We start from the raw sequence: 13,364 nt of genomic DNA, 5'->3' as shown, positions 1-13,364 counted from the left end.
CCCCTAGCGGATTCTGTGGACGGGCTCCCCACAGGAGTTGCCGACTATGACAGTCGTTATAATCTAATGGGCCGTGGCTCAACGTCACAATGTCGTCTGCTTCAACCAGTCACCGCAGACGTGCCAGTGGCTGCCCATGCGGCTGATGGCGGCTTGTTTCTTACCGCATCAGGATCAGGATTTGTCTACAGGATACAGTGTACACAGGCAAGCTAGTGGACAAAATTCATAACGACGAAGCCTGAGCTTGGGTACAACAGCAATAAGAACATAGCGTACCTCCGTCGTCACGGATAGTAGCTGGATGTTCTTCTCGATCGCCTGACAACAAGTGCGTAAAATCCTTACCAGCAGAGCTGCCCTTCACGACATGATGTACATAGACGGGTGAAGAACTGCCGCGGGCTATGGGAAGACAACGCATTTAATCAACACCCAATAATGGAGGCTTTCAACCCACCCATAGTAGCATTATGGCGCAGCTCTTCCTCCCTGCTGGTGACCATCACGATGACAGCAACCAGCAGTATGCATCCTCCTACCAGGGCGATCTTTAAGAATGGCGCGTCGAACTCTGGAGGGCTGTTACTGCGAACAGCGATTGACATTACATACATTAAGTGAGCATGTTGGTACACGAAAGGTCGCTTGGTGTCACTACCTGTCTGCCGGCTTCTCATCCTCACGGACATTCGGCACAGCACTATGAACATACAACAACGTGAACTCTCTAGGCAATCGACATTTCTGGGGACTCACCCTTCAGGGAGCTGTCCACGGCGTAATGGGCGCAATTCTGAAAAAAAAAAAAGTTAACATTTTTACATGTCCATCTTCACTAGGCACATAAATCACCTCCCGCACCATACCGATACCGTAAATACATGCATACCTTGCGGATCATCCATTTTCCTGAAAGTTCTCAGACTCAAGAACGCCCAGGTGCTTGCGGATGGTTCGCACGTGAATGAATGAGCTGTGCTCGCCCTTCGCCCAGTGTTGACCACTGACCTGCACGACGATTCGTGACAAGTTTCGCAATCTGATGATCTCCGACGGCATGGCACCTAAGGGCCATCCTGCAGGCCTCACTCTCGGCTAAAATTTTATTTCTTTACGGTTGTACGATAGCCATGTTGTACTTCATGTTAGAAAAAAATAAAGGCTTCCTGTTTGCCATTTGGGAGCATGGCACACGAACGAAGAGGAAGCTGTATTCGAGATTGTACAACATGACAACACGTACACCATGGCATGCACAGAAATGCTGCTGAGACAAGCCGATGCATGTACGGCCCTTGTCTCATACCACCTTCTGTAAAACTTGAGGATCCTTCTGGGAACCATGGGCGTCGGAACGTGGGGCCAGGGGCCGCTGTCGTCCATCTCCCCCCCCCCCCCTTGAGCCTTTGCACTGAGTGTCCCGCCACCTCATCTTTCATCCCTACGTGTCCTCTGAGACAGATTCGTTTTCAGCTCTGTTACCGCAGAATGATGACGAACACCGGTTTAAAAGGTACAGACAACGAAATTCGCACGAATAGGTACTTGATACTCTTAACTGTATGTGGGGGACCTGCTGCACGAAGACTAGGGACACGCCATTCAGTGGCCTTGCTTAGACGGCACAGGAAAACGCAGATTTGCGCTCCAGCTAAGGACGTCGCCTTGTTTTTGGTCAACGCGGGGAAGCATTCGTGGCTAGAAAGATAATCTCTTATCCTGCGGCGAGGACCTGGTACGTTTGGTAGCTCATGAGGCATGTCTGCTGCATTTGCCTGAGTCGTGGCCAGAACACTGCCGACAGAGCCCATAGTGCAGCCACTCTTCGCAGACGAAACCATTGCGCTAACGCAACAAAAACGAAACAAAACGAAAACGAAAATAAAGAATCACGCCACCGCTCGCTTACACTGTTAAAAAAGACCGTAAATTTACGGAACGCCGCCCACGGAACCAGAGCTTCTCCTTTTCATTGCTGCTCCAATTCCGTAGCGGCACATGAACCGTTGCCCGTTGCTATCCCGTCGTCTTTTCCAGGAATGAGTAGAGCAATATCGTTGAAAATGAAATATTTTGTTCAGACCACGTCACGATTATACTAGCAGAAATATGGAAGACGATCACATATTTACCGTTTTTAAACGATCCAACAGTGATATCGCAATATTCGGGCCTAACTTTTTCCTCGGATGAATGTGGCAGGCTCAAGGACGCCGGCGTCTCGCCGTCAGCGAGTGCGCAGCGCGGAGCAATACAGCATTGTCACCTGAGCCACTAACTGGAAGCCCGCGAAATTCTTTCCTCGTAGACGCATGAGACGCTCCGTGCAGTTTTAAGTGTTTGGAAATGCATCTAGTGTTTGGTCTTGGGCCGACTGTACCCCCGCAAAGCAAAGGTGAGTTGAAAACCTGTTTCGTTGTTCCACCACTATACCAAGTCAAATACGAGCACCACTTGTAAGCATGGTTGCAAAAATTGTTTCGTTGCATACGCGTCTCAGCAGCGGTGTGCAACAGCAGGAAAGCAGTGTCTGTGTGTGTCACTGTGTGTAGATCATGAGCAGAAACGTAAAGAGTTGCCCAACGTTCAGTCGTGCAGGGGGAGGCTACTGAAATAATTTGTGTTTTGCTGTGATCTCGCACAAAAAATTGGTAAATGTTGTGACTCTATCCCCCCCCCCCCTTGGGGCTGGAGTAAACGGAATTCCTCTGTTGTGGAATGTTCACCTGAAAGTGTCCCAATCTCCAAAGTGGATATATCATTCCGATATGGCCTGTTATACTTTCCATTGAAATCTGTTGCATTTGCACTATAGGAAGGCCTCCTGTTTGCAAAATTCCGATCCTCTACAGTTTGCAATTCATCAAAGAGGTCACATTTCACAGTCTTTCCAAACAAATGTACCTATCACTAGTCTTAGCGGCGTCAAAATTTTCACCAGTAACGGTTTGATGCTCGCACAGCTGAAGGCTATTTATAAATGGATCCCTTTTTTGCACTCTCTTGGTAGGTGATATACGGGTGCGCTTTGTTGCTGCAAAAATTTTCTTCTCGTCGAGCTCTTTTCGAACATCTGCTATCACATGAAGATTTTGCAAGTGGTGTTCCTTGTACCATAGAGGGACGTAATGCTGCTTCCAAGAACTATAGCACCAATTCCTCCATGAGTCATCCTGACGAAACACCACCACATTCAACACAAAAACTATTGTCTTGAAAGTTTTGTTCTGTGGCTTCTTGCAGCCAGCCGTGTGGACAGTGAGCTAAAAAAAAAATTCTATCTATGTGCTCAGAAATTTGTTGTGCCACTTGCAGTGGTGGACGTGTAGTGTTCTTCATAAACTTATTTGGAATAGTTGGTAGAGAAATGAAGTGATTGTAACTGATCATTACACCATGTGAAACTAAGAATATTTCATGCAATTATTTTAAATACTCATAAGGAAATTTTATTAATTGGTTGTGATTTTAGGCACCATTGGGTTGGTATCATTGAGAACGAAGGGAGCCAGCGGCATAAAAAAATCAAGAGGGCTACATACATAAATGCGTGAGGCAATGAGGGCCGCAGATGAATACAGCAAGAAGTGGGAACATGTAAGTTGTAAATGCTTCCTACGAGCATATTACATTTCTTTATTCATCAAATAATTTAATTTGTTGTGGAAGTATTATGACTAAGGAGGCTCAGTAATACTTTCTTTTCTTTTCAGCTCGTGTGATACATAGCAGTCAAGTGTTCCGCCACCAAAGTCATGCACAAGTTATTTGTAGTATTTTCACTAATTTCCAAAATAAAGGGTTATTATTGAAAAGCTATCCTCTCTGGACACACAAAACATGAGAATTGAACAATTAACCATGAAACAAAATCTCTGGACATCTCGCATTGATCATAAGGACTGCAAAGGAGAACAACAGGAAACCAGCTAGCATCATGGTCGACAGCATATATCCCTGTTTTAAAGCGGAATCATCGTTTCATTACTGCACAGGGCCCCGTCATTATAATTAGGGAATTGCTGCCGTAATGAAGAGGCACATCACGAGTACAGTTTCCTATACTTACTGATATATAGCAGTACCTTGCCCAAACGGCACTTCAGCCGTGATGATGATGTACTATTTACTGAGTGGTAGCCGTTGGCAGTTCACAACAGACTCAACACCGTTTTTTCTCAGTTACGGGTGCATTCCTGTACATTCGCCGTCTACCATCAGAGCCGTAACGGAAGACTACGGGGACTTGGCTGGCATCAACGGATAGCAGCATTCGGTCCAGTTTTGAAACGGAATATTTTCTTACAGTGTACTTCTATCGGTTTGCCTTACCGTACTTTGTAAAACCATCAACAAATATTTCAATTTGTGCTGCTCTAACGTCAAGAACGCGAGGTGACCTCCCCCATATGGGTTACAGCCTCCAGCATCATCGAATTGCGTGGACGAGTCATTTCTAATAAGCGCATCAGGACACCCATTTTTGTATTTGCCGTACGCAGAACCGTGCACCGCATTGCTTTCCTCCAGTTCAGTTCAGTTCAGAGGCTCTCGCCCTCCCCCCCCCCCCCCTCTTTGCCTTGAAGGACTTCCGAAGCCCCTGCTGGGAACTGTGATTTCCTGTAACCATCCGTAGTCCACATATCCGGAAAGACCAGCCCATGCAAGACTCTTGACATCGCCACAACGACAAGCCTCCAGGACGGACAGAAAATACAAATCTTGATGAACTATAGCACGGGTCTTGCTTCAGCTAGCTTCACGCAAGGAAGGTCGTCGCACTGTTGATACGTGCAGCAAGCAAAGTATATGTAGTAAGATCCAAAAATTGTGTAGCATAGTAAACGTTTGTAAAATTCTGGAAGCTTGCTTGCGCTTGCCAATGGAGTAAAACAACCAGCACTGACTCAAAATATGTTTTCATTAGGGACGGGCCAACCGAGTCCGCGAGCGAATCCTAGGCAGGGATTCGAGATTCGCAAATCCGAATCCCAGTGCCCAAAACGGCGAATCGAATCTTTCAAATCCGCCAACCACGTTTACCTGTTTCTTTTTAAAACTGGCGCCTCCGGAGTCTGCCGAAAGCCTCATTGGCCTGATTTCAATCTCAGTGCCCGGAATGGCGAATCGAATCTTTCGAATCAACCAACCACGTTCGTTCGTTTCTTTTGAAAGCTGGCGCCTCAGGAGTCTGCTAAAGCCCCATTGGTCTGATCCGAATCCCAGTGACCAAAACGCCGAATCGAATCTTTCGAATCCACCAACCATGGTATTTTGTTTGTTTTTAAAACTGGTGCCTCCGGAGTCTGCCAAAAGCCTCATCGGCCTGATCCGAATCCCAGTGCCCGGAACGGCGAATCGCATCTTTCGAATCCACCAACCACGTTCGTTGGTTTCTTTTTAAAACTGGTTCCTCCGGAGTATGCCAATAGCCTCATTGCCCTGATCCGAATCCCAGTGCCCCGAACGGCGAATCGCATCTTTCGAATCCACCAATCACGTTCGTTGGTTTCTTTTTAAAACTGGTTCCTCCGGAGTATGCCAATAGCCTCATTGACCTGATCCGAATCCCAGTGCCCCGAACGGCGAATCGCATCTTTCGAATCCACCAACCACGTTCGTTGGTTTCTTTTTAAAACTGGTTCCTCCGGAGTATGCCAATAGCCTCATTGCCCTGATCCGAATCCCAGTGCCCCGAACGGCGAATCGCATCTTTCGAATCCACCAATCACGTTCGTTGGTTTCTTTTTAAAACTGGTGCCTCCGTAGTCTGCCAGAAGCCTCACTGGCCTGATCCGAACCCTAGTGCCCAAAACGGCGAATCGAATCTTTCGAATCCACCAACCTCGTTTACCTATTTCTTTTTAAAACTGGCGCCTCCGGAGTCTGCCGAAAGCCACATTGGCCTGTTTCTAATCTCAGTGCCCGGAACGGCGAACCGAATCTTTCGAATCCACCAACCACGTTCTTTCGTTTCTTTTGAAAACTGGCTCCTCAGGAGTCTGCTAAAGTCTCATTGGCCTGATCCGAACTCCAGTGCCCAAAACGGCGAATCGAATCTTTCGAATCCACCAACCTCGTTTACCTGTTTCTTTTTAAAACTGGCGCCTCTGGAATCTGCCGAGAGCCTCATTGGCCTGATCCGAACCCCAGTGCCCAAAACGGCGAATCGAATCTTTCGAATTCACCAACCACGTTTACATGTTTCTTTTTAAAACTTGCGCCTCCGGAGTCTGCCGAAAGCCACATTGGCCTGATTCTAATCTCAGTGCCTGGAACGGCGAACCGAATCTTTCGAATCCACCAACCACGTTCTTTCGTTTCTTTTGAAAACTGGCTCCTCAGGAGTCTGCTAAAGCCTCATTGGCCTGATCCGAACTCCAGTGCCCAAAACGGCGAATCGAATCTTTCGAATCCACCAACCTCGTTTACCTGTTTCTTTTGAAAACTGGCTCCTCAGGAGTCTGCTAAAGCCTCATTGGCCTGATCCGAACTCCAGTGCCCAAAACGGCGAATCGAATCTTTCGAATCCACCAACCTCGTTTACCTGTTTCTTTTTAAAACTGGCGCCTCTGGAATCTGCCGAGAGCCTCATTGGCCTGATCCGAACCCCAGTGCCCAAAACGGCGAATCGAATCTTTCGAATTCACCAACCACGTTTACATGTTTCTTTTTAAAACTTGCGCCTCCGGAGTCTGCCGAAAGCCACATTGGCCTGATTCTAATCTCGGTACCCGGAACGGCGAATCGAATCTTTCGAATCCACCAACCACGTTCGTTCGTTGCTTTTATGAACTGGCGCCTCAGGAGTCTGCTAAAGCCTCATTGGCCTGATCCGAATCCCAGTGACCAAAACGGCGAATCGAATCTTTAGAGTCCACCAACCATGTTATTTTGTTTCTTTTTAAAACTGGTGCCTCCGGGGTCTGCCGAAAGCCTCATTGATCTGATCCGAATCCCAGCGCCCGGAACGGCGAATCGAATCTTCCGAATCCACTAACCACGTTCGTTCGTTTCTTTTTAAAACTGGTGCCTCTAGAATCTGCCGAGAGCCTCATTGGCCTGATCCGAACCCCAGTACCAAAAACGGCGAATCGAATCTTTCGAATCCACCAACCACGTTTACCTGTTTCTTTTTAAAACTGGCGCCTCCGGAGTCTGCCGAAAGCCTCATTGGCCTGGTCCGAACCCCAGTGCCCAAAACGGCGAATCGAATCTGAAATCAATCTAAATCTAAACTAAATACATAAAGCGCATTCACTTGTACATGTATCTGATCTGACTCAACTGAAAGCCTGAAACTAACGGGGTTACAGCGTACTCATTTTAGCGCGGAGAGCCTGTGCTCACAGTACAAAACCATTCCTGCCACCTTGGCAATAGAAAAAGCTGGCTCTCTTAAAGGGACGGTCTCATACCCCCTGCCCCTCTCACAAAGTGTACCATTCGATTGTCCTTTGTTGAAAATGGAATACTGCGAATTTACCCGACAAAACACGCCACAGTTATTAAATAACCGAATTAAATTGATAAAGATTGCACAGCATGCCGCGATCTGTGTTGGCAACAATAAGAACAGTCACGTCGCCCTGCGGATACAGATACAGATAAGATACAGAAATCCTCTCCTTTTGCGCGCGCTAGTGCATCGGCGTGAGCAGACGACTTTCAGAAGTTACTGGGCACCGCGGCAACTCTCGTACATTTTCTTTCAGTTCTCAGGTGACAAATGCACATTCTGAGAAGTGGCAAGCATGGTGGTTTAGAGCAACTATGTTAATCCTCAGAGACAAGTTAAAAGTCGCAGGACAACCCCACCCACAATCACAAATCTGAAGTCACCGGCCATCGGCGCGCGCGGTCGCATTACAGCTCAGACCAAAAATATATTACGCGCGCTTCCATTACACGCCCCGTTGTACACTGATCAGGCTTCGAAATGAAGTCTCGCTGACGACGTACATGGGGAAGGAGTGCGTGTTTATTTAAAAACCGCATTAAGTACTCGCGGACAGAAAACGCGTGACTTAGCTTCCACGTATCCGATTATGGCTCACATTATCGGACACCCCACAGTCAATGCTCGGACTACATTCTCCGCTCGCGGAGGTATATGCCTGAGTTTCCCCATTTCGAGAGCAAAGGGGATGACTGGATGACTCAACCCAAGGTGCTTCTGCAAGTTACAATTACCGTGACAACGACGACGTACCCGCAGGCCGACGTCATACGTGACGTATGCATGAGAGAAGCGCACGTTTCGTCGTCTGCTAATACGGCACGTTTTGACAAATTCCTCGAAAACGACTTGGTTATTCCGAATGAAACTTCGACGGTTGTATGTGTACAGTACTCGTGAAGCTACTTTTGGCTAAGTTTCGGAATCGCCCCGGCTGTACGAGACCGTCCCTTTCCGCGCAACATCTCCTCCACCTCAACGTCCTTGTCGAAAAATTTTCCTCACCTCACCTCAACCTCCTTCTCGAAAGTTTTTTCCTCACCTCACTTCAATCTCTCTTTTGGAAAATTTTTTCCTCGTCTCACCTCAATGTGCGTGAGGTGAGGGCCTCATCTGCCCTCCTCGTGAGGATGCACACCTCTGATCCTAAGCTTCATTAGTAATTTTCTTCTTACTTTATTCTGGCGGTTTTGTGATTTGACATCTGGCAACGGCGGCGGACATCCAATATTGTAGCCACTCGGAGCCACTAGTATCCACTCGGTGTTTAGTGCGTTGTGTGTTTGTTGCTTTTTCATCGGAAGCATGGGATGGTGGATTTAGGATTGCGATAATCTCAAGCAACATCCATAATCTACGAATGCTCAACGCCAAACAGTGTCACATGTGCGCATGATGTCGTCAACGCATCGATCTTCATTTCCTTGAATCATTGCAGTAAGAGTCTCTCACTGAAAAGATGCCTCAAATCAGTGTGACGCCGTTGGGTGCCGGTCAGGATGTGGGCAGAAGCTGTATTCTGCTCACAATTGGAGGCAAGAACATCATGCTCGACTGCGGCATGCATATGGGCTACAACGACGAAAGACGCTTTCCCGATTTTTCCTACATCACGCAAGACGGCGGACCTCTAAACGAACATCTGGACTGCGTCATTATCAGCCACTTTCATTTGGACCATTGCGGGGCCCTTCCATTCATGACCGAAATGATCGGTTACGCCGGTCCTATCTACATGACGCATCCTACTAAGGCCATCTGCCCGATTTTGCTCGAAGACTTTCGAAAAATCGCCGTCGAGCGCAAAGGGGAGACCAACTTTTTCACTTCGCAGATGATCAAGGACTGCATGAAGAAAGTGGTTGCCGTCAATCTTCATCAGAGCGTTCAGGTGGACGACGAACTGGAGATTAAAGCGTATTACGCCGGTCATGTCCTCGGCGCGGCCATGTTTCACGTGAAGGTTGGCTCCCAGTCTGTGGTGTACACGGGTGACTACAACATGACCCCCGACCGCCACCTGGGCGCTGCCTGGATCGATAAGTGTCGACCGGACCTCCTCATCACCGAGTCCACCTACGCGACCACCATCCGTGACTCGAAACGTTGCCGCGAGAGAGACTTCCTCATGAAGGTGCACGACTGCATCGACAAAGGCGGTAAAGTGCTCATCCCGGTGTTTGCCCTGGGTCGCGCCCAGGAACTCTGCATCCTCCTCGAGACCTATTGGGACCGCATGAACCTCAAGGTGCCCATCTACTTCGCTGTGGGGCTGACGGAGAAGGCCACAAACTACTACAAGATGTTCATAACGTGGACGAATCAGAAGATCCGCAAGACATTCGTTCAGCGCAACATGTTTGATTTTAAGCACATCAAACCGTTTGACCGTGCCTACATGGACAACCCGGGTCCCATGGTGGTGTTTGCGACTCCAGGCATGTTACACGCGGGCTTGTCGCTGCAGATTTTTAAGAAGTGGGCGCCGGTCGAGGCCAACATGGTTATTATGCCAGGGTACTGTGTGGCTGGCACAGTTGGACATAAGGTAAAAAAAAAACACAATATCAGTGTTTGGCATAAAACTGGGAGGGAGAGGAAAGAAGGTATTGAATTTTTAGTACATGATGACGAATAAGTAAACTTGAAGGGGTCATTGGTTTGCAACAAATGTGAGAACAGCGCAAGACTTTAACACACATGACTCAACAGTATAAGTGTATTAAACAAGATTGGTATTCTTTTAGAGTAAATGGTATATCCAGACAAGTAACTCAAAGCCTATGAAATGGACTCATTAAATGTACATCAGATGCGGTTAGTTGTGCATCTAGAAAGAGTCTGATCTATTGAAGAATTTTCTTTCGACCGCCTCACAGGGCAATCACAAAGCACTAAATTGCATGCAAAACCTTCACGTGATACCGTTCTCAGAGAAAAATGTACTTTACTGTTACTCTAACTCTGGCATTACCTTTATATCGATGAAATCAAACAGCTCATGAAAAAGGCATCAGCACCTCTTTCCAGAGTTGTTTGATCTCATTGATTCTTGGGCTTTGGAGGCTTCGTGCTTGCCCATAAATGCAGCCTCCCTCGTCTAGTTCCCATTGTTTACCTCTTTTTTATCAAACTTGCTTTTACGGTCATCCCATTTCAGATCCTAGGAGGAGCCAAGAAAGTGGAGCTGGAAAATCGGCAAGTCATTCAAGTGAACATGTCCGTGCAGTACATGTCATTCAGCGCGCACGCCGATGCCAAGGGCATCATGCAGCTGATCCACCAGTGCCAGCCGGCCAACGTCCTGCTCGTTCACGGAGAAGCCAGGAAGATGGAGTTCCTACGCAAGAAAGTGCTCCAGGAGTTCGGCATCGAGTGCTACATGCCCGCCAACGGAGAGACCGTCAAGATGGAGACACCCGACACCATCCCCATGGACGTTTCGCTTCCGTTGCTGAAACGTACCCTGCAGGGAAGCTCAGACTCCAAGAGGGCCAAACTCATCCACGGCGCCCTGGTGATGCAGGACAATGGCCTGCGGTTGCTGGACCCTGCGCAGGCCATGCAGGAGCTTGGGCTGGTGAGTCACGAGATGCGGTTCACCACTTCCGTGAATGTAACGGCCAGAGGTCCGGTGGCCAGGACGTTGGACGCCATCTACGCGGCCCTGAAGGCCAATATAAAGGACGAGACCATCCAGTTGCTGTCGGACGGAGCCATCTCGATCCTGTCGGCCCTCATCAAGGTGGACGGGTCGGAGGAGTCCAACAAGGTAGTCTGCGTATCGTGGGCCCACGAGGATGAACAGCTGGGATGTTACTTGTTGAAGTTGCTGCAGGACATCAGGCATACCCTGTGAGGAAACTGCTAAGGAACTTTTTTTTTTATGCAGAGTGAACACTTCCTCGGGTGTGAAGTGATTGTGGTAACGGAACAGCAGAAGTGGGTTCTGGTAGAGCCAAGTTCACGTGCAAGGACATTGGCAGGTCCATAGTTGAACCTCACTGTGTTGGCGTCTGAAGGATGTTGATGGAATGTGTGTAATTCAGGGAAAGAAGCTATGTTTGATGTGTGGTTAGTTGAAGCCACACGCTGGGGGAGCTCTTGCACCTATGGTTGCTGATGTCTTTGATGTAGTGTGATTGTAAATGACAATTAGTTATAGACAACCATTTTTTTTCCTTTGTATTAAATCATTACACCACATTGTTGTAACTGCACCACACAGTAACGATGACTGTGGTGTCAAAATTTTGGCACATTCATGTCTTCTTTTTTTTTTTTTTTTTGTAAATAAAACAAGAGAGAGTTCAAAGCTTTGAACGTTCAAATTTCCTGTACTGTGAAACAAAAAATGTCTCTACAAGCGGATTTTCCGGACAGCAGTGACCCCTTTTCATTCACTAAAAAATTGCAACCATTCTTAGTTATGCAATAAAAAAAAATTGGCACAGTATAGTAAGTAATGAGGTCATTAAGCATGTATCTATACAGGGTGAAACACTGTTTCACTTAAGAGTGACCACTAATTATTAAAAAAAAAATGTACCGTATTTTCACGCGTATTAGCCGCACCGCAGATAAGCCGCAGGACTCGTTTTTAGATATATTTTGAAAATGTTTTTGCAGATAAGCCGCACTCGCAGATAAGCCGCGGGTAATACGACGCGACTGCTTTGTGCGCTAAACCAGTGATTCACATACAAAATCAACAGAGACGCTCAACGCTTGTCAGCGCCGTACTCCCTGCCAGCTGCCCTGTTCCCGTACTTGTCCGCGAAGTCGACGACTTTTACTTTGAAGCCGCTGTCGTGGCTGTGCCTCAGCGTTGGAGCCATGCCTCACCTCAAACTGCCGTGCCCGTGTCCACGAATGCTGCTGCTCTCGTCAAATGAGAACTGACGCTTAGCTGACCACGTTTTATCCCGATGTCAGGTGTATTGAACCCTTCCTGTGGGTCTGCCGACAAAGGAGACCGTAGGGAAGGCCATAAACCCTGTCCACATTCCGGTGTCGGAATGATGTATAACAAAGGAGGTCAGTTCTAGTGTTCTACTAAGATCGGATTGTGCCCTTGTTGCGTGTTTTTCGTGGATTGACGGGTTCGTCCACTCGAATGTGGAGTGGACCCGCCCCTGTTCGGTATTGTTCGTGCACTGGCAGGGCGGTCCTGTTCCGAAAAACATGAGGCACTGTCGGCCCTTTCGTTTAACCCGGGGTATGGGGAAAGTACCAGGGAAAAATAGTCACCAGATAAGCCGCACCCACGGATAAGCTGCAGAGCGTCCGCGAAAAAAATAAATTGCGCATAAGCCGCGGCTAATACGCGTGAAAATACGGTACTTGAGATAAAAATTAGAAAGTTTCTGCGTCATACTTGCAGTTTTTGCCGCCCAAACAGGTGGTTTCCATTGGTGTACTTCATTAATTTGTCTAATTAGCTTAATTGAACTAAAAAAATTCCCAAGGAAAAGTAACGTTTTTTTGCACTAATTAGAAAGCCCATGGCCCCAACACCCCATTTCAGTCGCAATTACAGGACCTTTCACGAACTTTCCACAAAATTTTGACACCCGAAAACTTGCCATCTCTGCAAGGCCGTTTTCGGATTTTATCAGTACACTCTAAGAAATGAACTTCACCGCATAGCACGCTCCTAGCCAACCATAATCTTGTCCTGATTTGTTGAAAACGGGAGGCGTACGCCTTTTTTGTGACACTTATGCTGTTCATAATTGTCACAAAAAAGGTGTACGCCTCCCGTTTCCAACAAATGAGGGCAGATAACGATATCTTTCAAGATTGTGGTTGGCTACGAGCATGCTATGCGGTGAAGTTCATTTCTAAGAGTGTAGTGGCACTGTCGGCAAAGCCCGAAGACACTCCCATAGGCACATGAAAA

General features: G+C 47.5%; 2 protein-coding genes across 2 annotated transcripts in view; one reads left to right on the top strand and one right to left on the bottom strand.

Annotated features, from left to right (window-relative positions):
• The window catches only part of LOC135388214 (uncharacterized), an 89,635-nt gene extending 88,649 nt beyond the window's left edge, over positions 1–986 (bottom strand). Inside the window, exons 1-5 of the mRNA XM_064617616.1 lie at positions 893–986; positions 760–796; positions 662–703; positions 461–588; positions 349–405 (exon numbers count right to left, since the gene is read on the bottom strand). Coding sequence (XP_064473686.1) covers positions 349–405; positions 461–588; positions 662–703; positions 760–796; positions 893–908 — 280 coding nt within the window. The 5' untranslated portion in view covers positions 909–986. The remainder of the gene's footprint in view (positions 1–348; positions 406–460; positions 589–661; positions 704–759; positions 797–892) is intronic.
• A 7,721-nt stretch (positions 987–8,707) lies between these two features.
• Positions 8,708–11,781, top strand: LOC135388210 (integrator complex subunit 11-like). The gene is made up of 2 exons (XM_064617611.1): positions 8,708–10,010; positions 10,623–11,781. Exons 1-2 carry the CDS (start codon positions 8,922–8,924, stop codon positions 11,319–11,321), a joined length of 1,788 nt encoding a protein of 595 aa, XP_064473681.1. The 5' UTR covers positions 8,708–8,921; the 3' UTR covers positions 11,322–11,781.
• Positions 11,782–13,364: the final 1,583 nt, after the last annotated feature.

Source organism: Ornithodoros turicata, chromosome 3 (genome assembly GCF_037126465.1).
Source record: "Ornithodoros turicata isolate Travis chromosome 3, ASM3712646v1, whole genome shotgun sequence".
Taxonomy (NCBI): domain Eukaryota; kingdom Metazoa; phylum Arthropoda; class Arachnida; order Ixodida; family Argasidae; genus Ornithodoros; species Ornithodoros turicata.
The sequence above is the reverse complement of the archived record's forward strand: the minus strand, read 5'-3'. Positions and strand labels throughout refer to the sequence as shown.

What these genes read in the sequence shown, in the direction of transcription:
- LOC135388210 (XM_064617611.1), top strand. Translation starts at nt 8,922, where the DNA reads ATGCCTCAAATCAGTGTGACGCCGTTGGGTGCCGGTCAGGATGTGGGC. An exon ending in CTGGCACAGTTGGACATAAG is followed by an intron (nt 10,011 to 10,622) that starts GTAAAAAAAAAA and finishes ATCCCATTTCAG; the next exon opens with ATCCTAGGAGGAGCCAAGAA.